Below are 24,246 nucleotides of genomic sequence, written 5' to 3'. Positions count from 1 at the left end.
ATCTTCCATTTGATTGGACACCAATAAAGAGTGTTTTTCCAAAGCATTCAGCTTTAAACCAGGATAGGTGAATACTAAAATTTTAGGAATAATATCCCTTAGTATAATGGAGCCTGTGAAGAGGAAAAATGATTCCTTAAGGAAAGACCATCCATCCTCTGGGAGTTGGGAATAGTTAATTAACCCTTGAACCACGCAGAGACTGGGGTGCCAACCTCCTGCGCTGTTGAAAATCCACGTGTAACTAGTTAACCCTCTCCCTGCATATGCAATCCCCCGTGCAGAGCTGACCCATTGGCAACACAGGTTTGAACAGCATGATCAATATAAAGTGGACCTGTGCAGTTCAAACCTGTGGTGTTCAAGGGTTAACTGGACTTGTCCACAGGCCCCGCCTATTTAAAGAGGTCTCATGACCAGTGGAATCAGTTATGATGAGATCAAAGGGCTTTGGGGCTCATCTCCACTTCTGTCAAGACTAGACTATGGCTGAGGATAATAGAACAATGTCCTGGAAGAACTGGTAACCTCTGAGCTCCCTTCCAATCCAGACACTCCTCAACTCTGAACTGTGGGAATTGGCACACCGACCTTGGTCATTGTTCCAGCATATCACTTTCTCTAAATTTGTTGGGGCTTTGGCTCATCTGTGGAGTTGTTTTTAAAAATATTTATTTTTAGAGGGGGAGAAAGAGAGGGAGAGAAACATTGATGTGCAAGAGAAACATCAATCGGCTGCCCCTTGCATGCACCCAATGCAGGACCTGGCCCACAACCCAGGCATGTGCCCTGACTAGGAATTGAACCAGTGACCTGGTGCTCAGTCCACTGAGCCACATCAGCTGGGGCTCCTCTGTGGCGTTTTACTCTCACTCAGTCAAGGCTGGCCTGGTTTGGCACATGAGCAGGGTGGCCCTAGGCTGCGGGACTATTCCTGTGGACATGCAGTCTGTACCCAGCTACTCTGAATGTGGTGTGAGTGTTGAAGCAAAGGTTCCCCCCCCCCCCTTTTTTTTAAAGAGAGGAAGAGAAACAGCAATCAGTTGCTTCTCTCACTCCCCCAACTGGGGACCTGGCCTGCAACCCAGGCATGTGCCCTGACTGGGAATCAAACCAGCAACCTTTCGGTCTGCAGGCTGGCACTCAATCCACTGAGCCACACCAGCCAGGGTGAGGCAAATGCTTCTCAAAAGTCCGTACACGGTTAAGGCTATGTAAACAGTTTGACATATAAAAATAATTTCAGATTCTCTTCAGCAGTACCGATCGTTCAATTTATGGATGGTCACTTTTGAGCCAGCCCTTTAATCCCATATTGCAAAAGCCTTTATTTTCACCTTCTAGCAGATGGCTACAAAACCCAGACCAAAGTTTCCAGTCGCACACACAGTCCAGGAGGTACTCTGTTTGCTGTAGACATTGCCCCTTACTTGGGAAGGACTGGCTGGCAGCTGGTGTCAGTAAAGAGGTAGTTCTTGCTTTACAAAGTAAACAGGCTCTTTCCCACACACTGTGACTTGGCAGCTGACGGGTGGTACCTGGTTTCATTGGCAAGTTTCCAGTATCTCTCTCGCAAAAGGAATGCTGCACTTTTCGGTTGTCTCTGGCGAGTGAAGATCCCCTTTTTATTCCCTAATACTCTCTGTGGTGCTAAAAACAAGGCAAAAGATGTTTCAGATGACTTTGGATGAACCAAACTGGAACCAAGCTGGAGCCAAGCAGGGCACTAAACAGAAATATCCTCTTATAGTTTAAGGTTGTTTGGTCTGATGTGACCACTTAATGGGTTAAAGATTTAACTACTACTGCTCTCCTAAAACACCTCAGCTCCCTGATGTTTTAATTTCTCATCTGTGTTTATCTTTTTACTTGCAAACTAAGGTTTAAAATAGTAGGGTTCCCAGCTCTCTCGTACCTGGAGGGCTGAGACAAAAAGTCACCCTTGGAAAGTCGACTCTCCTACTGGGAGCTCAAGTCCAGACCAACCAGAGGTGCCTAGGTAGGACCTACTAGCAGGTGTCAAAGTCCTCCCGGAGGAACTTCCAGCTGGGTTCCCACTTCCAGTGGCTGGTCTCCCAGAGGCGCAGCTGGGAAGGGAGCAAAGCCAGCAGCAGCGGGTTAGGGCTGCACCCTCAGCATCCTTCTCTCCTCCCCTTGTGGGTGGAAACCACAGTGTCCATAAAAACGAAAGTCGGTCTTTCCTACCAAGAAGTTCAGGACAATAGTAACTTCCACGATAAGCAGGTGTCATGGACTGTACCAAGCACTTCATCATATGAAATCCCTATGTCAGCCTGCAAGGTGGCAGGCATTATCCCCACTTACAGGTTTATGAAATGGTCAGGGAACTTGTCTAGGTCACAAGCTAATTTCTCACTACACAAAGCTGGTGCAGCTATGCGATCCAGGATATTTCCAGAAGCCATTAGTCTCATTTGCCAAGCAGAGTAGTGGCTTGTGTTCTCATTCTTTCTTCTCATTACCTCTTTCCATTCTAATTTTTAAATTAACCTTCCCAAGACCTGTATTCTAATTGCCACTACTACCAAATCCTTCCCCGCCCCCCAAATTGCCCCCCTAAGTTTATGGTATATCAAGTAACTAGTAATCTGCAGTTGCCCTCATCTACCCAACCTGAGAAAGAGCACAGATGGTATTCTCTGAAGATTTTCAAACACTCCCACATTCTCCTGTATTTGGTGAACCAGCCTTGTGCAACTGAATAAGAACTGTACCTTTCTTAGGCTCTGTACCCTACTCTGGAATAAGGAGTGTATCCTACAACATCCACTTTTTCCTCATAATGTAATGAAATGGACCATGCCAGTTAGCCATTCTGCCTCATGCTAGTAGGCTCTCCCATTTGCTTTTTTACCATAAAATGATTGGGGAAGCAGGCAAGTGATTACTGCTTCCTAAGTGCAATTTACTTTTCCTAGGTAATGCCCTATGTAGCCTACATTGATTAGATCAGCTCCCCACTTCTTGTTTCCAGTGTTCTTACAACCAAAGGTCCCGAACTGAAAGGCCAACCTGAAAAAATGAGAAATGGTACATTCCATAAACCAAAACGCCACTTACACTGGTCAGTCATAAAGTCAGCAAAATTCCAGATGAGTTCTCCAACCACGTATTCTTTGCGCTTTTGATCCAGGACTGAATGATACTGCTCTAGCAGACTTTTCTGGTAGTCTTCACTGAACATCAGAGGTGGATCCTGGAATTCAAGGCAAAGGGAGAATGTAAGAGCCAGAACTGGCAGAATTGTAAATGTCAAATAAAAATAAAGATCCATGTGATGATGACCAAAATATCTGTCCTCAGGGTGGGCTGCGCTGCCTGCAGGGCTTGCTAGTGCTGGTGCAGAGACTCAGGCAGGGTTTGACGTAGCCCAGAGTCAAAAAAGGAGTTTTTTTTTAAACCTCAATTAGTAACTACTTTATTTATAAATATAATTTGATGCTTACTTTCTCTTAGTTTTCCACCTCTGTTCAGCAGCTGAACTATACTGAAAGTAAAAAATGTCTTTGAATAATAAGTTTAAGGCTCAAGTCTCAAGGCCACTGTATAATGTGAGAAGAACTAGTGTGACTCAGACTTAAATCACCAGATTCATCTGTCTCTGGTCTGGGGATGTAGCTGCTCTTCGGCACCCAATCAGGCCAGTGTGAGAGAGAAAGTGATAAACGAGAGAAAGAAGTGGCCCTGCTGTCGCAGGCCTCACAATCCAGCAAGAAAGACAATAGCTGAAGTGTAATGAGGGTGAACATGGGGAGTGCAAAGCAGGAACCAGGGGTGCCAGCAGGAGCTCACTGAGCTGGGGCCACAGACAGCTTCCCCGGGAAAACACTGAAGCTGAGGCGCGCAGGGCGAGGAGCAGGCCGCACACGACGACAGCAGGAAGCGACATCTACGGACTCATCCCCCATGTGGTGAGGCGCTCCTGTGCGTTCTGTACTTAGATATAAGATCTTTGGGATGTTCTCGGGTCTCAGTTTTCATCTCATGGGAATTTGGGGGAGCTCAACTTAGATGCTGAAGGATGCAGGAGTCCAGTCATTTGTGAGAGAACAAAACCCTACTGGCTTTGCCTTTCTTTTGCAATGAGAAGAATTAAAATGCTATGTAAGATGCACTCAAAATATAACTGTACAATTAAGCCAAGCTTTGTTCTGGTTCCAAAGTTGAATTTGAGGGCACAATGTAGATTTTCTTTGTTTTAAAGGAAATGACCCTGCATTATCTAATACTAGTCACACATGACTACTTAAGTTTAAAACTAAATTAAACCATATCAGCTCAGTCAAAGAGCTACATTTCAAGTCCCCAGTAGCCACATGTGGCTAATGGCTACCCTTTTGGACAGTGCAGATATAGAACATTTCCATCACTGCAAAAAGTTTTAGCAGACAGTGCTAACCTAGACTCTTAGTTTCTTAAAAATCAGAGTTGGCTATCTTTTCAGAGAGGGAGAATAAATGTGCATATACATTGTCTTCATAAGCTAACTCCCCACCTTTACCAGTTTGTAGAAGTGGCATTCTGTGTAACCAAGATGACTTTAAGGGTGTGAACATAATATAGTTCATGTGGGTAGCTGTTCACCATACCAAGAATCAGCATATTAAGAAATGTGTGTCAACAAAGAATCCCAGTAGCTGTGACAGGCAAGTGTGAGGTGGCTGCAGTGGAGAAGAGTTGGCTGTGGTTCAAGAATCCACGAGAAAAAAATCTCCACAAGACAAAGCAGCATATCTTTGGTGAGGAAATGGACAAAATAATAATAAAAAAGCTAGTGATTAAAACTTGCTCCAAGATTTCACTCATTCCCTTAACAAATATTGTTCAGCACCTGCTGTGTGCTGGCCACTGCTGAGTGCTTGGGAAGCAACAATAAATGGGATCCAGTCTCCCTCCTAAAGCCCATAGTCTGGTTAAGGAGAGAGCCAAAGAAATAATGATTGTGCACAGTGACAAGTACCCAGACAAACACCAGGCAGAGGGAACAGTTGTTCTAGCTGGGCAGATGGGATAAACCTCACCAAAGAGGGAACATTTAAGCTGAGACTTGAACACGGAATAAGAATCCGTTTGTGGCAATTGCGGTCCTAACAACAGCATTCCAGGCAGAAGGAAACCAATAAGCTAATAAAGTGGCTGTCTCTGAGGGCCCTAACCAGGTGGCTCAGTTGGTTAGAGTGTTGTCCTGTACACCAAAAGGTTGTGGGTTCAGGTTCAATTCCCGGTCAGGGAACATACCTATGTTTGTGGTTCAATCCCCAATTGCAGTGCATATAGGAGGCAACTGATCAATGTTTCTCTCTCTCCCTTCCTCAATCCTTAGGATCAATGGATATGTCCTCTAGTGAGGATTAAAAAATTAAAAAAAAAAAAAAAAGCTTCATTGTAAAAAAAACAAAACGGGGCTGCCTCTGAGGACCAAACAAGAGCAGGTGAGGCCTGGAGAGGCCTGGCGAGGCCTGAGTTGTGAGCAGCCATGCATGCAGAGGGAGTGGAGGGAGAGGTTGGGTGAGCAAAGGACTGCAGGGAGATCTTCAGGATGAATGAGGGATGGGGAAGGAGGCACATTTCTAACTTGGGGAAATGAGTGACCTCATTGCCCAAGAGAGTAAAAAAAATAAACAATGTCCTACGCTACTTACGTGGTGAAACCCAGCAATGGCGTCGGCTCCATACTCGCTCTGAATAATTGGCTTTTGATAGGTCGTATACCAGTTCTCAAACTGGGTGGCCAGCTGCAGCTGAATCACCTCCAGGTGCCCATAGTCATGATACCAGGAGTAGTAGCTGTTCACACAGATGACATCCACATATGGTGCCTAGGACAAGAGCGTTAAAGCTTGTTCACGAACCAGAACATTGAGTAATAGTGTCAGGACTCTCATACTCAGGGTCTCTTCTGGCAGAGCAGGTAAAAAGGAGATACAGAGAATTATTTCGATGCTTTCATGTGTAACAAGGAGTGATCTGAATGGAGCAAGTCTATAAGCCTGGACTGACGCTCCTGACCTGGCCGCAGCTCTGTGGAGGGCTGAGGCAGAGCAGGCGCCCAATGAACTGACCTCGTTCCTCTCTAGGGAGTGCTCCCGTTACTGGTCCTCCTCACATGGCCTGGAGAAATGTTCCCAGCTGAGGGATAGATGCAATTTTTCTCCTCACAAAGAATCCTGATTCACCATACCATTCCCGAGCTAGTGCTGTGAGCTATAAAGAGGCTGGAAAACTTCCCCCTTGCACAGTAGCCAAGATGATGGGGCAGGACCACCTGAATCTAAACAATGCAGCGCTCAGGACACAGCGGCCAAGACCAGACAGCCCGATGTCTAGTCTCTAACATCAACTAAACACAGCTTGCCTCCATAGCCTGCACTGGGACTGATGTGGCCTGTCTTTCCCAAGTGACTGTAGCCTCTCCAAACTGTGGTGGTGGAGAAGGCAGACAAGAAGAAGGAGCTGGGGAGGGACCCTGGGGTGGATACATGAGCCTGGCAACCTTCTGAGGAGGCCAGGCCTATAGGCTTCCCTGTCCACACGGAAGACTGGACTTAAGGAGATGCCACGTGGCATTGAGAACATGCAGGGCCTCCTTGGGCCTGCTGGTGTCTCACCACAGTCTTTATGCTTCTTGAGGGGGTATTCTCAGAGATGGCAGGGGGCACCAGGGCTCCACAGCCACTTCCATCCATGTTAAAATGACAGCATTCACAATTTATATTTGTATCTAGTGCTTCTTGTGCTTCTCTCTTTAGATGATTTCTCTTTCCACAGCACTTCCCTCCTAGGCACTGGCCTTGCTCTCCAGATAAAGAACATTTTCTTCGCTCCCGTTTTTCAGCTTCAGTACAACTGAAGGCATTGTTCCTGAGGCGCTGCTGCAGCGGGGCCCAAGGAAGGCCATGTGGTCTGGCCAGCTATGGGAGCCTGCTCCTTCGATTCTCAATTGGATCTAGTCAGTGGCTCCCAAAGATGGGGGATGGCTGCAGTCACTGAAGAGCTTTTTAAACTCCGATTCCCACCCTGCAATGACTAAATCAGAATCTCAACATCCAGACATCTGTACTTGCAAAAAGCTTTTCTTAGTAGTTCTGACAATCAGCCATTGACAGCTTTAAGCTCCCTTAAACCTCTGCTCTTTTATGAGCACAATACACTGAGGTGCATAAAATTAAACTGACACACATAGAATCTGGACCAAGAACAAATTAAATATCCCTGTGCCCAGCATCCTTGGACTTAGGAAGCCACTCTGCCTGGTGAATAAGCAGGTAGTTATCTTTAACCTCAAGACCATCTATGAAAATTTTGCACTGGCATCTCATGGTTCCTCCGCTCACATTGGCCCAGGAGCTCCCCTCCAGCCGCGGAGGCTCCTGCTGCACCAGGTGTCCCCTAACGATGCAAGGCCCCGCACCGCGCCGTAAGGCTCACACCATGTGTGCGTTCCTATAGACATGGGGCCCCACATCAGGAGGCTCAGGCCAAACACTATTCACTGCAGCTCAAGGCATAACTGGAGGACAGGGGGGAGGAGATGAGAGTGGTGTGGGGACCGCCAGGCTTACCCCCTGGTCTGCTTCATAGTTGGAGTTGGTCACAAAGGTCACGGGCCGGGTGGGGTCCAAGGCTTTTGTGTGGGCAATCAGCGTCCTGTCCACGGAGGGCAGAAGACAGGGCTGTTGTCAGGCTGGGAAGGGCTGTCGTAACCCCCTCCGAGCCTCTCCCTCCCGTCCCCCCTAAAACCCTCACTGATCTCCTTCCTACCTCTAAGTGGATTTCAGGTAAGCAAACATGTTCCTCTAGTCTGAGAGCATGTTCCCAGACACCATTCCTTCTCCCTCCCCAAATCCTCCATCCACCTCCCTGAAGAGGCCACCTCGCAAGGAAAACCAGGCACAGAGCCGAGGTCCTTGGGCTGGGCACTGCCAAAAACCGGTTCTGAATCTCTGAAAAAGCTCTTGAGAACAGGAATGGATGGAGTGTGGATCAGGATGGATATTAATGCAACAAGCAGTTAGAAGGTGGTGTGAGGAGGCCGGGTGTGCGCTGTGTGCACGGCTGGCCCTGAACCTCACAGCCACACGCCCAGCTCCATGCAGCGATGGGAGCAGGGACACCTGCAGATGTTAGAAATTGCAACGACAGCAGGAGCAGGAAAGAGGGTTCCAGGAGACACTAACAGGACACAAAACTGACAGTGGAGAGTCAGTGACAGCCTATTGGAGGAAAGGACATTAATGCTGAACTGCACTCACTGAGCGGGAAGGCAAGAAGAGGCTTCCCAATTGAGGAACCTGTCAGAGCAAGTCGCCCTCAATTACTGCTCAAACCTATTTGTCTCTACTCTCCCTCACAGCTAGTGACACCCTCTCCCCGTAATTGCTCCACTCATTCTAAGGCTGTGGTTTCCATAGGCCAGACCAGGTACCCCATATCCTTAGGGCTGAGACCCATTCTCAGAAACAGCCCGTTTGTCAGTTGGGAAGCTTCAGAGCCTGGCTGAGCTCCTCTAGCCCAGGCACCTCTATCCATGTCCTGCCCCTACCCCTGCTGCTCCAAAAATCATATCTGTTCATTTTTCCACCTCCCCAAAAGGCCCTTCTGGAACCTCAGGCACCCGTTCCTGGGAGCCTACATATACTCTTCTCACCCGCACAACACAAATTCTGTTCACCAGCTCTGGCTCAACACACCCCTGCTCCCCAGCACGCTGGAGCTGCGTGCTCGGAGCTGTGGGTCATTTTGCCCAGGTGGGTCACTCCTGGGGCCTTGTACAGCGTGGCTCAGCTCAAGGCACTTTGTGAGACTCACATGCAGTGTGTCTCAGGGAGTTTTAATGGCCTCTTGCAGCAAGTAAATTAACTCTTCTCTGCAGGCCAGGACTGGGAAAGAAGGAACCTAGGAAAACACTGTAGCAGCACTGCTCTCAAGTGGTGTTTATTCCCATTGCAATGCAGTGGCGCGGGGTGGGGGGCCGGGAGGAAGGAGCTACTGGGACCAGGAACTTTAGATGGCCCAGTCCTGTCCCCAACAATGCAACTTTAGAATAGTTAGAATATGCATGTTGTTGAAAAGCCTGTTTGTAATTACATGGGCAGATAAGCTGATTTTATGAAGCCTAACTCCACCTTACAGATGAAACCAAGGCATCACACACTAGGTTTTTTTTAAGTTTTAACACACACTAAATTTCCCAGGAATGGAGATACCATTAAAAGTGAGGGAATATTATACCTGGTTTCATTTGGAACTTCACCTAGAGCGAGTCACCATTTTGGAAATGTGCAGCACTGAAGGGAACAGTGTTCGTGGTATCAGTACCAGCGCAGTGTTACTGCTGCCAGCTTTTGGAGCTGTTTTCACGGGATTCCACTTTAGATGTAAGCATCTGACCCCTTCACTGGGTCTTTTGGGGAGTCAGGCCCATGCATTTATGGATTATTTTATCAGTGATTCTCCTTTATACCAGTTAGGCCAGGCCACTATTTTTTTTTTTTCTTTCTTTTTTTTTTTTTTTCCCCCTTTGGTCCACTGACTATTTTTTTTTCTTTAACTTGAAGTTATATATATTAAGTAGGTTAGGTTACCTCTGGATTTCATTTCAGGTGTGGAAAGCAGGCACTGAGTATCACTGGGCTGAAATCATAGCTTAGCTGGGTAGGAATCTGGTCCCCTGAACTGACCGGGTCTGGATGCACCTTCAGGTCTGGGCTGGGAGCTGGATGCTGACTCCCACACATCACACACCCACCTCAAGGAAACCTCAGCTTTCCAGAGGCCGCCAGCCAAGGCTGAGCAGGGCCTGGCTGAAGGTGAGGTGTCTCCCCTGACTTAGGCCAAGGCAGGTAGGGGCACTCACTTGAAGTAGTAACCTGCAGGTTGCAGGAAGGAAGTGGGTTCATTGGCCACAGACCACATCACAACAGCTGGGTGATTCTTGTCCCTGCGCACCAGCTCCTCCATCACCTCCAGGTGGTGCTGCAGAGACACGTTGCTGTAGCTCTGGCTATGGGGCAGAGGGAGAAAAAGGAACATGTTATGGTCTGCCACCTTGGCAGGCCGAGCAGCATGGGCAGTGGTCACTCACATCAATGCTATGCCCACGCCAGGGCTCTCATCAATGACCACGATCCCATACTGGTCACAGAGCTGCATCACCTCCTCCGCATAGGGGTAGTGGCTGGTACGGAAGGCGTTGGCACCAAGCCATAAGAGCAGGTTGAAGTCCTTCACCAGCAGTGGCCAGTCAAAGCCCTTCCCTCGGACCTAGGGGACAGCAGAGTAATGTGACTCCCGCCCCATCCCTGTCCAAGGTGCATTTCCTTCTGGAGCTGGGCCCATCACCCTCTACCCAGTCAAGCATGGCCCCATCAGGTAGTGGTTCTGAGCAGTTTGCTTAACTGCTCTGAGCTTCCCTCAATCGCTTCAGGGGCCCCGGGAAAGTGAAGATGAGAAATAATCCCCACAGTTAGGCAGGAGCCCCAACTCACGTCTGCATCCTCATGTTTGTTGACCCCATGGAAATAGAAAGGTTTCCCATTAATGAGGAACTGGTTCTTTGTGACAGCCACAGTGCGAATCCCCACGGGGAGAGCGTAGAAGTCAGCCACAGGCCCAGCGGCCGTCTGTGCAGTCAGTCGTACCTACGGAAGCCATGCACTGGCATAAGGCACCCTTGATGGCCTGAGCCCCACAGCCCACTGGCCAGTGGGAAGGCCCCTTGCAAACCATAGCAGCCTACCTCGGGGACCTGGCAGAGACTGAGAAATTACAAGCTTCTGCCACTAGCAAGGAAGAACCTTCACCCACCCTCCCCCTGGGGTCTGCTCTTCAAATGTAGGCTGCCCCACCAAAGGTTAAAAAAATCAGACTGGGAACACTTTAATCCAATTGACTAGGAAACTCAGAGGACCATGCCTGCCTGCCCACTTGTCCTTCACCCATGTTAAAGCCAGGCAGGGCTGTCGGAGGGGGCAAGAGGCCTCCCATAGCCCCAGTCTTAACCACCATTACCTCCAATGAATACAGGTAGGCAGGGTGTTCATGCATCAGGTATGGCCACCAGAGGTGGGCATTGGGCACCCGCAGCTGGCCCTGGCCCCCAGTTCCCTGGGCCATTACTTTGCCTTCCTCATCCAGAAGATACACTTCCAGCTGGAAGTGTTCACTGCCCTGGACGAAAATCTGGTAGTACACCAGCCCTGCGGACACCAGAGATCAGAAAAAGAGAAGGACATGACCTGGGTTGTACAGATGAGAGAACCCTGAAGCCACCACTCTGAGGAGTCCTCTAAGGCCCTGAGACCCTACCAACAATTGTTATTTCTTGAGCTTGATCTGCAGTGAGGGCAGCACAGTGGGGAAGGGACATGGAGTCCCCATGTGTCCTGAGTGATGAGATTTTAGGCAAGCCCCACTTTTCATTGGGCCTTATTTCCTCCTAAAATGAGGGCAGACCAGATTGGTATTTTGGAAGCCCTTGCCAGCTTACATGGGCTGGACTTTAGCTTCTAGGTAGCTGGGAACTTGTGAGGGTTAAGAGATGCTAGAAAAGCCTTTCTCCTGGGACTTCTTTCCAAACAGGGTACAGAGCCTCGTTGGGCCTGGCTGGGGGCAGATCCTGCTGGCAGCCCTCACCAGTGCTTTGGTCCACGTTGGTGGTGACGGTGATGTCATCAATGTAGGTGGTGGGCGTCGTGTAGAGGAGCACAGGCCGGTGCAGTCCCGCATAGTTGAAGAAGTCAAAGTTTGTGTTCTGGACAAAGTAACCCTTCGGGTACCTAGAGTGGGAGGACAATGACCAAAGGGGGCCTTGCCCTGAGACCTTCAGCCTCACCTCTGCTAAGGCTACCCTGCCCCTAGTGGGAAGACCACTGGGCAGGGTGGGGACTGGGATTGGGGAGCAGGGTGCTGCTCACTTGGAGGTATCCGTCTTGTAGAGGATGGTCCCTGGCGGCAGGGTGTGAAGGGTGAGTGTGTTGTTGATGGCGATGGTAATGCGGCAGGAGGACAGGGGCCCACTCTGGACCAGCTTGCTGATGTCAGCCTCGAACGGAAGATGGCCCCCCTCGTGCTCTGCCACATGGACCCCATTCACCCACTGCAGACACACAGGGATTTATGGAGAGGGAGCAGCAGGCCAGAGAATAAGGGGCATTGCCATCTCATGCATTCCCTTACAGTGAGATGCCCAGCCAGCTGCTACCTGCCTCATCGGCCTGATGGGAGGAATGGAGCTCCAAAGGCGACCAGGCAACCCTCCCTGGCCCAGGGCACAAACCCCAGTGTGGGGCATGAGCATTTCCCCCAATCCACCCCAGGAGGCAGGCTGTCCAGTGACAGCAGGGAGCCAGGTACTCCAAGGCAGCCCCATGTGTTCTCAGCAGCTGCACCTGCCCACTCTCCCTGCTTGCTGCTCACTGCACTGACCACAATGGCATAGTAGTGGGCGCTGCCAATCCTCAGCACCACTCTCATGCCCAGGTCCTGGGTCCATCGCTGGGGCAGGGTCACCTTCCGTTCATACCACACCCAGCCGATAAAGCTACGCAGCCGCTCATCCTGGCCCACGTCATTGAAGCTGGAGGGAACAGGCATGTCCAGCGTAGGGCCCGACTGGGGAAAGAAGGGCCAGGATCAGGTCCAGACCATCTAGAAAATCCAAGACCAGGGCCCAGGCAGCCCCCTTCCCTAGAGGCCAGGTCCCCCAGCAACCCTGCCTGCAGGAAGGCTTCTCCAGACCCTGGAATTCTAGGCCACTCCACAGTTGTTACTCTTTGCCAGCAACTGACCAATGCCTTTTATGGAGTTCATTTAATTCGCACATCGCCATGAGACATCAGTCACTCACTTTCAATGGACAGTGTACAGCAAACACCTACAATGCTGCTCCAGATGCTAGGAATAAACCGGTGAGTACGCCTCTGCTGTCAGGTAATCAGCTCTATCAGGAGTGTGGAGAGTGACAGGGGAGTATCTTAGGAGTCAGGGAAGGGCTCTAGGGGCCAGACCCATGGGACACTGCCTTAGGACAGCCTGGCAGAACTGGGTGAACCCCTTGACCACCTCAGGTAAAAGGCAAGGCAGGAGTGAGTGAGGCACAGTTCAGTGAGCCTGGAAGCAGCCTGGCTTTCTTAAAGTCATCTTGTATGTGGGATGTGTGACCTCTAAGGAGGGGATTTCCTCTGTCCTTCAGAGCTGTATCCCCAGCGACTGACACAAGCCCTGACACATAGTAGGAATCCAATAAATATTGGCTGAATGAATGGATAACTTGCTGGTGAGGGATCGACTGCTAGGGTGGTTTATGTCCCAGGACTGGTGGGGCCAGAAGCTTTCTCAGGCAACCAGCACCAGGGTTTCCGGGGCAAGAGGTGAGCCCAGGGCCACACGCAGGCTGAATGAAGGGACAAGGATCGGCAGAGACCAGACCCTGACTAAGAGGAAGATGATCAACTGGCGCCCCAAGAAAGAAGGCTGGCTGTGCACGGGCTGTTTTGCTGAGGAAACTGTAGAGTGGGGCACATGCCTAGCACCCAGCCCCCACCGCCTTCCTTTTTTCTTCCCCTGCTGAATACTGGGCAGCAGAGACCAGAAAAGAGGATCTGGGAGAGGCGGGCGGCTTCTGGGTACACACAGGCCGGCCCCAGCCCCACGTCAGAGGGTAGCCCTGGAGTGCGGTCCCCGGCTGGGTGCCAAGCCCCGATCGCTACCCGAACCTGGAACCCAAGGTCCTGCCTGTCAGGGCACCAGGGCAGAGCTGATCCCAAGATGCCTAAAGTCTTCTCTTCTCCCGCTGCCCGCCCAGCTCGGTGCCGCGGACCCTGCTCGGGCTCGGCCTACCGCACCTAACCGGGCTCGAGCGGGGCCCTTCCCCCGGCCCAGTGGGGGTGGGCGCCCGCCCCGCTTTCCTTCGGTGTTCGAGACGCACTCCGCCCACTTCCTCCTTCCGGGTGGGCAGCCGCCCCCGCCCCACCCCCACCCTACGCCTCCAAGCCCGTTATGTTTGACCACCTCCGGGCCTGCAGCTCTGAGGGCATGGCTGCGACGCCCCGCGCCGGGCTTCTCGGAGCTTCCCTACCCAGGCCCTGTCACCCTTGCCCCTGGAGCCCGCACCTCCCGCAGCGGCGTGCGGTACCACTGCTGCTCGAAGCCCTGGCGCCGATTTTCGGAGAAGTCGGCACGGAAGCTCCAGAGGCCGTTGAGCTCCTTGCGCTCCCGCGACGCGCTCTCCCGGGGGTACAACATCCCGCCCTGCAGCGCCAGCCCGCAGCCCCAGAGGAGCGGGCCGAGCACAGCCCATGTCCTCGCCAGCCCCCGAGCCATGGTTCCCGAGCGCCGCCAGCAGCCGCTCGCTAGGATGGGAGTCGCGTGGGAGGTGGCCCGGGGGCGGGGCGGGGGTGGGGCTTGGCGCGACGGGTCCCGCCGGAAGCCCCGGCGCCATTTTGACTTCAGGCGGTAGCAGGTCAGAGGAGGCTGGCGGTGCGGACCGCTGCGGAGGAGTCACCTGTCTGCCCCGCGGGGGCCCCGAGGCTAGGCCCTTAGAGGAGAAGGAGCCCCGAGCCAGCATCCACGAAAAGCGGAGGCCCCGGCTCAGCGCCGGCCACCTGTGCCCCCAGGGTCACTGCCTGCCCACGCCCCTCCCTCCCTGGACTGCTCCCGCCCCGGGTGGCAGGTTCAGGGCCGAAGGCCAGAGCCAGATCCCGGAAAATGGCGGGATTCTCCCCCACCTCCATCTCGACCCGTTTCTTCGAAGAGGTCGGTCGGCCTGGGGCACCTTTTCTTGATTATGCCTGCCAGACACCGGTGAGCCCAGCCGAAATCTTTTTATTATGCCTGGTGGGGGCCAAGGATGCGAGGATAGGGGGCTTATGGCCCCAGTAACCTAGGAAACTACAACTGTTCTTTTTGATACAATTACCTGATTTTTTTTACTGTTATTTTTCATTTTTGCTCTGATTTTATGCATCTAAGCAAGTTTCTGATAGTGGACCTTGATACTAGAAACGGAGTCCCCATGTTATCAAAGAAACCCTGGTTCTTCTCTGCCAACAGTAAAGAATTACAGATCAGCGAGCCTGTTTGCATGCACGCAGTTTATTAGTGACTAGAAGAGCAAACACAAGAGTGGCCAAAGACTGGGGTGGCAAGCTCGCCCTAGTGTGGCCAGAGAGTGAGTCCTTTGTTCTGAGGGCTTACATAGTTGGCGGATGGGGTGAAGAAGTTACATATTGATTGACAGATAAAGGTGGTGCCAGCTTTTCTCAGGAACATGACTACCCAAACTTAAGTATGTGCGAGGGTCTAGAAGCCTGAATCTTTATCACGCTCCAGACTCCATTTGTTCATCTTGGTTGTAAAATAGATATGTGACAGGAGGCAGTTAAAGTTGGGGCAGTTATCCAAAGTCATTTATGGGCTCTTTCTGTAAGCATTAGGGACTCGTTGGTTAAACAGATGGTGACCAGAGGCCGGCAATTAACCAAAGTTGTCTTATGGGCTTCTTTGGGCACTGTGGACCTCTTTCCAGGCCTTGGGAAGAAAGCACAGTTTCAAAGGCTTTCTTTCCTAGCTAGTGGAGATGGTACATAGAATTCCAAAGGCTTCGCTTCTCCCGTGTTAGCATGGTGTTTTCTTGTGATTTTGAAACACCTGGCAATATCAGACCAGGCCCAGGACTGCTCAAGTTAGCGGGTGAGACGTGTCTTTGCTTCTAGCCTCCTTTGTTAAGTTCTTTGTTAGGTTGCAATGGTGAGGGTCCTGCCTTTATTTCCCTCTGCTACTCATTCTACTGTAATACCCAGACAGTAAAAGTAAGATATATTCTAAAAACTGCCAAGGTATAGAGGCTTTTTCCCAAATGCTTACATATAAAAATAAGAGGAAATAGGATACAAAAGTATATATAGTATGATCCCAATATTGTTAAAATTATACCCACACAAATATAGATAAATGTGAAGTGTTACTACTGGTTATTATTGAAGAGATAGGTGATTTCCATTTTGTTCTTCATACTTTCCTGATCTTAAAAAAATCTATGATGAACATGCATTATTTGTATAATCAGAATCAATGAGTTTTAAAAAACAAAGTCAAAATAAATTAGTAAAACTCCTATAAATTAATAAATTGGCTTATCATTTACCCACAAGCCTTTATATATTTAGTTAGTACAAGCTGAGGAAAGAGTGAAGAAATGGACTAATTCTCTAGTCAAGCTGCTAAAAATTACTGAAGTAGGTTGAGGCATAAGGAAATGACTATTCTTGTTTTAACTAGCCTGGGAACTTAAAGTTTTGAACTACCCAGTCCTGTCAATTCCTGAATATACATCAAACCTCCAGATAACCCTCTGATTACCCTCTGAAGAATGAAGGAAAGAATATTCACATATCCAGACCACCTGATGACACCCAGGATCCAAATCACTGGCCATGTAGAGGATTTCCATCTCAGACCAATCCAGAGGCTAAGAATGCAGGACTGAGTCTTCTTAAGAATATACTTCATATTATAAGAACTCATAGCCTTCCTTTCTTCTTCGAAACAGTCTGGGTATTGCCTAGTTGTGTTTCTGGTTTGCAAACACTATACCCTTGATAAATCTTTTTTACTTCAAGTCAGAGCCTCCAGACTCTGTACTTGTTCAACGCTATCGTCTAATGGAAAGGAGGAGAATGGAGAACAGATGAAATAGTTTCCAAACTTATGAATCTGAAAATCAGACCCTGGTGGGTAAAGCCCAACAGCCCGTTTCCTTCCTCACTTGTTTGGAGCTGTGTAAAAATATGAGTGGAGATGTAAATATAGGTGTTGTCAGCATTGAAAAGATGAAAGAATGAAGGCAGTAGAGAACAAATGAAAATGTTACTGGTGAAGATAGAAATCAAGAGAAGAGGTGTGTCCTGGCCAGGTAGTTTAGTTGGTTAGAGTGTCCTCCCAATTCGCCAAGGTTGTGGTTTCGATCTCCTGTCAGGACACACTAGAAGCAACCAGTGAATGCATAAAAATAAGTAGAACAACAAATCAATGTTTTTCTCTTAATCAAAAAATTTTTTTAAAGAGGTGAAATATTCAAAAGAAAGGGTTTACTAAAAACAAAATGGAGAGAAAGGAGAAAGAGGGAGCTTGATATATCAAGAGAGAACACACTAAGAAGAGTATGGCTCTGGGAACTGCTGCCAGGGTCTGCCTTATATAGGGCTGGGTTCTTCACACAGATGCAGAAGGGAGCTCTTTGGGGAGTGCCTGAAGGAAAACTTAAAACTTATCTAGAAGAGGCTTAAAAACAACTGAAGAGCATTTCCCTCTGTTTAAGAGAGGTTTGGCCTGTCTCAAACAGATAATCTCTGAGACACCCCAACATTATGAGTACAGGAGATGAAGAGAAAGGAACCAGTTCTCATCTTGGCATGGTTTTCTTGACCTGACCTGTCCTGGCTCCTATGTTCCTACATGCCTCTGTACTTTTTCCTCTGACTGGAAGCCCTTCCTCCTTGACTAGTTAACTCTTCCTCATCATTCTCATTCTTCATTACTCAGTTCAGACATTTTTATCTTCACATTCCTTGGCCTCCAAGTCACCCCCCCCCCCCATACACACTCTGAATTTGAGATAGGATAGTAAGAAGCTAGGAAAACATGGCAAGTGGAATAGGGAAACCGAGACAGCAATTTACAGCCAGGTGCAGAAGGCCTGACGGGGCAAAACTGGGAAGTTAAGGACCTCAACCCCACCCCCCTCTGGAAACTTCTTCCCCACTGGCCTTTCCAACCTGGAGATAATATCCAGGCCCAGAAAAGCAGCAAAGCCAGGTGGGTGATACCAGAACCAATTCCAATGACTAAAGACACCCTGCTCTGTCACTGACCAATCAGTGGAGACCAAGACCCAGAAAGGGGACACCTGGAGAACTGATGAATATTCTATTCAAATCCTTCCCTGAGACCACCCCTAAGATTCCTGCCTGCAAGAAAGAGGTAAAAGCCTCAAGACAATTGACGCTGCACACGCTCTCCCTTTGGGGAGCAGCCACTCCATTCCCTTTCCTTTCTACCTCCCCCACTTATTTCCCCACAGGCATTTGTCTCCTAAACTCTGAGGCAATGAGCAGCTGGCAGCTTGTCCCAGGCTAATCCCCGGAACCTGTTCCAAGGCCCCCTTTTTTTGACTTCATAGAGTTAAGACAGCCCAGCCAAGAATCTCCTGTTGCTTCTATGCTAAACCCTTGTTTCACTGTCCCCAGCTTTAATGAATGTATCCTCATAGTCACCTGGATTCATGTTGTGAAGTCTTCGGTACACAAAGTCAAGAACCCACACCCTACAGCTGGCCCTAGGCAGACCTGCTCAGGGCCAGGCCCCTGTCTGGTAAGAAATTCATTGAGGAATTTGGCACTTGGTTGAGGCCCCTTCTCCATCCCACTTCATGTCCCTCTGAGTAGCCTTCCTATACTGAGCCACACTGTAGATTTGTTTTTTTGAAACCCACTACTTCTGAGATTTCTCCCAGCCTACCATTGTTGTGGCTACACAAGCAAGACTGAATATTCTGAGGCAGCGTATAAAGCAAGCAAAGATTTATTGCTGCGGTCGGGCCGAGACTTGGGTCTCAAACAAAGCACTGACCACGAATGGGGTTTAGGGCAAGGCTTATATAGGGTTTTGCTTCTTCAGTGGGAAGCAGCCTTGGGAAGCGGCTGGGCAGGACAGTGCTATAGGGGCGTCATAACAGGAACAAAAGTTCACAGGGCCATAAGGTTATCTCTGGTTGCAACTTTTCAGTCAGGGTCGAATTCTCTGTAAAGCAACTATCTTCAAAAGACTAGATATCCTGTAAAATATAACTTTACAAGGGTTATAAACAAGTCACAAGCAAATGGAAGGAGGTAGGGACTATGGGAAGGAGCTGAGCTGGGGTCTCTCAGCTTATAAATCATCGAGCAGCTGTAACATTCCTCCCTTCTAGTCCCCTGACAAGACCTTTTAGCAGACCTTTGCAACTTCTTACAGAGAATAGCTGATGCCCCTACACCATCTCCTATTTTCAACATCCCCATTTACTCTAAACTTGCTCCTTTACTAAACTGAAGCCACATTTCTTCTACTCTCCCTATTTTTTCTAAATAGAGCTGTCCTGGTTTTTCAGCCTGGAAGCCATTCTTACACCAACACCCTGCATCTCCCTGGGATCACCCACCATGCCATAGCTTTTCTTCTGAAGCACCTCCACCCTGCCTCCCCTTCTCTCTTTCTCCCTTGCTGCCAGCACCCACATCACCCTTGGGGAATCTTCTCCCTAGTCCCCAAGCATGACCTGGAATGAAACCAGCTTATTCTATGTTCCTCCCATAGAAAGGTGCACAAACCCTTTCTATTCTCAGGACTCACCTGCCAGTAACTGCGGATGAAAGGGGAAACCAAGCTAAAAGATATGGGGAAGTTACTAAGTTCTAACTCATAGGCACTGGTCTGTAGTTCTGTCTTTACTGCAAAACTTTCCTCTACTATTTGTCAGAGAACTTGCTGGAAGGAGGTGGCGCCTCTCACCTCCAGTGAACAGTTTGAGAATCTGAAGTGGCATTGAGAGACTAATTCCTCCCTGACCTGGAATAAGCCCCATAGGGCATTTCCTCCTGTCTGCCAGTTGCTAAACCCAGCCTTTTTCATCTTCATTCTAGTTTATCTCAATGAGGCAATTGACACACAAAATCTTAAAACTCGGCAACATACATAAAGCCCATGGCAAGACCTATGAGGTCTGTCTGGGAAAAGTCCAGCCATTGTTAATATAATGAGAACAGTTTGTGTGACATCTATGTAACCTGGCAGCCAAGGAGAGTGGACTGGAATGCGCATGTATGAACAATGATGACTTCACTGTACTAGTCAGGGTGGTGGTGGTAGATGCTGCTGAGTGAGCATGTGTACTGTGTGGCCATGGCATTCAAAATGACTGAACAAGTAGAGCAAAAAATCTGCATCAGATTTTGCATTAAGCTTGAACATTCCTCTGCAGAAACTATTTGGATGATTCAGGAGGCCGTAGCTATGGGCAACTTGTTATTGGCAGCCTCATTCACGACAACATGCCTGCTCACACATCACATCTCATGCAGAGTTTTGGCAAAACATCAAATCACCCAGGTGATTTAGCCCTCTTACAGCCCAGATTTGACACCCTGCAACTTCTGGCTTTTCCCAAAACTAACTCACCATTGAAAGGGAAGAGATTTCAGACTGTTAATGAGATTCAGGAAAATATGATGGGGCAGCTGATGGCAATTAGGAGAACTGTGTGAGGTTCCAAGGTGCCTTCTTTAAAGGGGACTGAGGCATCATTGTCCTATGTACAATATTTCTTGTATCTTCTTCAATAAGTGTCTCTTATTTTTCATATTATGTGGCTGGATACTTTCTGGAAAGATCTTGTATGCTTCCTGACTATCCTTCACCCCGCCCATGGGGTTCTGGAGGACTGGAGAGAGGATGAGGCAGGATGTACCTGAGAGAGACTCTGAGATTGCAGAGTGGTGGGAGACCAGGAGAGGAAGACAAACTCATGTGTAGAGCTGACTTAAGTAAAACATTCCTCCTCAGTCATGCCCTCCAAGAAAATATGAGTTCCCTGCAGAGGTGGATTAACCCTAAAGCTGGAAGGTTAAGCTTTAGAACCCCTCACTTGCCAGAACTCCTCCTGAGGCCCTAAGAGGGGTGCCAGCAATTGTTCACGTGGTATAGTGGATACCTCTGGTGCCCTCTGTCTCATGTCCCCAGCAGTGTCTGATTTCAGCAGAGCTGAATTCCCTGAAAGCTCAATAACCAATGATCAGTTCCCTGAAAGCCCAGGCTTACCCCCTGCTAAGTGCATCGCATCCCAGACAGGCTCTAAATTACTAAATTCTGCTTCTTCAATAGAGTTGAGAAGTGGGGGCGAAATGGGTATTAATAACCTAGAGACACTTCATCCAAAGGGACACAGGAATCATCAGAGGAGTGGCAACTATGGGAAGACATGTACAATTGAGGTGTGACCTTAATAATACAGTTTGATATTGGCTTTTCCTTCTTTCTCTTACTCTTCCTGCTACTATATTCCTGGGATCACTTCCTAAATAAATGCATTTGTCTAATAGGTCTTTATCTTAGGCTCTGCATTTGGGAAAACCCAACCAAAAGTGTCTCTAGAAAGTCACCCCTCAGGATGAGACAACCTTTCCAGTCATTCAGAAGGAAGGACCTGATTATTGCTTTAGTGAGTAGAGGGTCATAGCTCCGGGGGTGCTGTAGCATTGTAATTATTAAGGCTATTACCTTTGGTTAATATAGATAAGGTACAAGTGGAAGGAGAAATGCTAGGTCATGCAATGTAACATGAATAAAATGTGAGTAAAGGTAATTTTAAGGATTATGGAGTTAGCGACTTTTGCGTAAGTGCTCAGAGAACCTTAGAGAAAAAGAATGGCAGGCTCCGTTCAGCCAACTAACAATATAGGTCACAATGTGAAAGCCATAACACTCCTTGGCCCTGTTTTTATTTTATTTTTAAACCAGAACATTTATTGAGTGACTAATCATTGAAATCCTTAAGATGAACTGGACCCTGCAACAGCTGCCCTGTTGGGTTTAGCTGTTGTTCCTACACAGAATCCATGCCTGAATCTGTGGCATACAATTTTTAGGTGCCTCATTGACCAGTCCCGATGGTATTTCACCTTTAGTCTTTCTCTTCCACTTGGCAAAGTAGCTGCAGTTGCACAGGTAGACTTCTGAAGGTGGTGAGCCTTAGAGCCACAGCAGCAGCACATGTGTGTCTTATCGTACTGCCTTCTGAATGATGACATTGCTTATCTCATCTTGCTTCTGCAGCCAAGCCCAAAGAGCTCCTTGGCACTGTTTAAAGAGATCTTTATCTTCTGTAGTTTTAGGAGGACTGTATTGAAAACTGAGCCCAGTATTTAACTATAAGCTGCCGGAACTGCTAGTGTCAGGGATCTGGGCTCTGGGATGATGACATTTGAATGGTTCTTCCTGAAAATCTGGGACTCCCAGATTTACCTGAATCCTCTTATCAGTTAAAGAAGCCCTACCACCTTGAAAGTAGCCTCTTTTTTGCAAAATCACAGGTGAATATCTTATCTGAGGAGGATGCTTCACAAATATGTCCTCCTCCAAGTCCAAACCCTCCTTCCCAACTTGCCTCCAGACTAGTAACGGGTCAGGTCTCAGCACAGCACAAACAGAACTACAGGACCCCCTCTGAGGAAATAGCTTACTCAATGAAAGAAGGACCCGGCTAAAAAACACTACAGAAAGGGGGAAACATGTGAAGGAGTGTTCCTGAGTATGTTAGACCAGATGTGGAACATAAAGCTGGATAAGAGGTTTATTGACCTGGAGTAAGGTAACGTGGAATGTAATGTCCTGGGAAGGATATTTGGAATCAAATCCCTATTACATTCTTGGGAAGGTTCCTACGTTTTTGTTTTTTTTTTAATTTTATTTTAAATCATTTTTTATTTTTCAGTTACAATGGACACACATTATTATATTAGTTTCAGGTGTATTACCTGGTAATTAGACATCACATAACTTATTAAAGGATCATCTGATAAATCTCGTGCCCATCGGACACCATACATAGTTATTAGGACAGTATCAACTCTATTCCCTGTGCTGTACTTTACATCCCATAACTATTCTGTAATGACCAATTTGTATTCCTTAATCCCTTCAACTTTTTCCCACCCCACTAACCCCCCCTTGCATCTGGCAGCTGTCAAAATGTTCTCTGTATCAATGAGTCTGTTTCTGTTCTGCTTGTTCATTTAATTTGTTTTTTAAGATACAGTTGTTGATAAATATGTATTTATTGCCACTTTATTATTCATTTTAAAATCTTTTTTCCTTTTCTTCTTGTTAAAGAAGACCCTTTAACCTTTCTTTTAATATGGGTTGGTGGTGAGGAACTTTAGATTTTCCTTATCTGGGAAGCTCTTTATTTCTTCTTCAATTTCAAATGATGGCCTTGCTGGATAAAGTAGTCTAGGTTGTAGGTCCTTTCTTTTTATCACTTTGAATATTGCATGCCAGTCCCTTCTGGCCTGAAATGTTTCTGTTGAGAAACCAGCTGACTGTCTTAATGGGGGCTCCCTGGTAGGTAACTAACTGTCTTTCTCTTGCTGCTTTTAAGATTCTCTCTTTAGCCCTGGCCAGCATGGCTCAGTTAGTTGGGCATCATCCCACAAAGCAAAAGGTTGCTGGTTTGATTCCCAGTCAGGGCACATGCCTAGGTTGCAGGCCTGGTCCCCAGTTAGGGTGCATGCAAGAGGCAACCAATTGATGTTTTGCACATTGATGTTTCTCTCCCTCTCTTTCTTCCTACTTTCTCCTCTAAATAAATAAGTAAGTAAATAAATAAATAAAATCTTTTTTAAAAGATCATCTCTTTCTCTCTAACTTTTGACATTTTAATTATGATGTGTCTTGATGTGGGCCATTTTGGGTTCATCCTGTTTGGGACTCTCTGCACTTCCTGGACTGATATGTCTATTTCCTTCACAAGTTAGGGAAGTTTTCTGTCATTTTTTTCAATAGGTTTTCAATTTCTTGCTCTTCTCCTTCCAACACCTTCTTGATACAAATGTTGGTATGCTTGAAGTTATCCCAGAGGATCCTTACATTATTCTTAAATTTTTTAATTCTTTTTCCTTTTTGCTGTTCTGATCGGACATTTTTTTCTTCATTATATTCCAGATTGCTGATTTGATTCTCAGGTTCATCTACTCTACTGTTGATTCCCTGTAAATTATTCTTAATTTTAGTTCATGTATCCTTCATTGCTATTTAGTATTCAAACATGTTCTAAGATCTACTGTCATAAAAATGTTCTTGATCCCAAATTCCCTTCCACAGTGAAATTTATCAGAAGAATTTTTTATGTCCAATGTCACCAGATTCTGTCATTATATTTACTTTTGACATACTCCAATTAGATTTAACACTCCATGGAAACTGCTCTTGGCATAATTACCAATTACGTCTGTGTTGTAGATCCAAACTACTTTTCAGTCTACTTACTCTAGGTAACCTTTGACTTGATTGTTCAAGGCTATATTCTCCTAGGCTTCCATGAAGCTACAAGCTTTTGGTTTTCTTACTACCTCTCTGGCCACTTCTCAGCCTCCTCTGGTGACTCCTTCTCCTGTGTCTGATCTTTAAATGTTG

General features: G+C 47.8%; 1 protein-coding gene and 1 pseudogene across 2 annotated transcripts; both read right to left on the bottom strand.

Moving 5' to 3' along the window:
- Positions 1-1,303: 1,303 nt before the first annotated feature.
- Positions 1,304-14,381, bottom strand: GUSB (glucuronidase beta). 2 transcript variants are annotated; one of them, XM_090276931.1, is made up of 12 exons: positions 14,134-14,381; positions 12,448-12,633; positions 11,937-12,118; positions 11,656-11,798; positions 11,032-11,219; positions 10,509-10,661; positions 10,106-10,284; positions 9,878-10,024; positions 7,584-7,668; positions 5,664-5,840; positions 3,082-3,217; positions 1,304-1,650 (listed from the first exon to the last, which is right to left on the bottom strand). In XM_090276931.1, exons 1-12 carry the CDS (start codon positions 14,341-14,343, stop codon positions 1,481-1,483), a joined length of 1,956 nt encoding a protein of 651 aa, XP_090133057.1. In that variant the 5' UTR covers positions 14,344-14,381; the 3' UTR covers positions 1,304-1,480. The 2 variants fall into 2 exon arrangements, with proteins under 2 accessions (XP_090133057.1, XP_090133058.1); XM_090276932.1 differs by lacking the exons at positions 11,656-11,798; positions 11,937-12,118; positions 14,134-14,381 and having other exon boundaries at positions 12,448-12,574.
- A 7,224-nt stretch (positions 14,382-21,605) lies between these two features.
- On the bottom strand, positions 21,606-21,896 carry LOC150009165 (large ribosomal subunit protein eL37-like; annotated as a pseudogene).
- Positions 21,897-24,246: the final 2,350 nt, after the last annotated feature.

This window comes from Furipterus horrens, unplaced genomic scaffold (assembly GCF_987537825.1).
Source record: "Furipterus horrens unplaced genomic scaffold, mFurHor1.1.pri manual_scaffold_5, whole genome shotgun sequence".
Taxonomy (NCBI): Eukaryota; Metazoa; Chordata; class Mammalia; order Chiroptera; family Furipteridae; genus Furipterus; species Furipterus horrens.
Note: the sequence above shows the minus strand (reverse complement) of the source record. Positions and strands in the feature narration are given on the sequence as shown.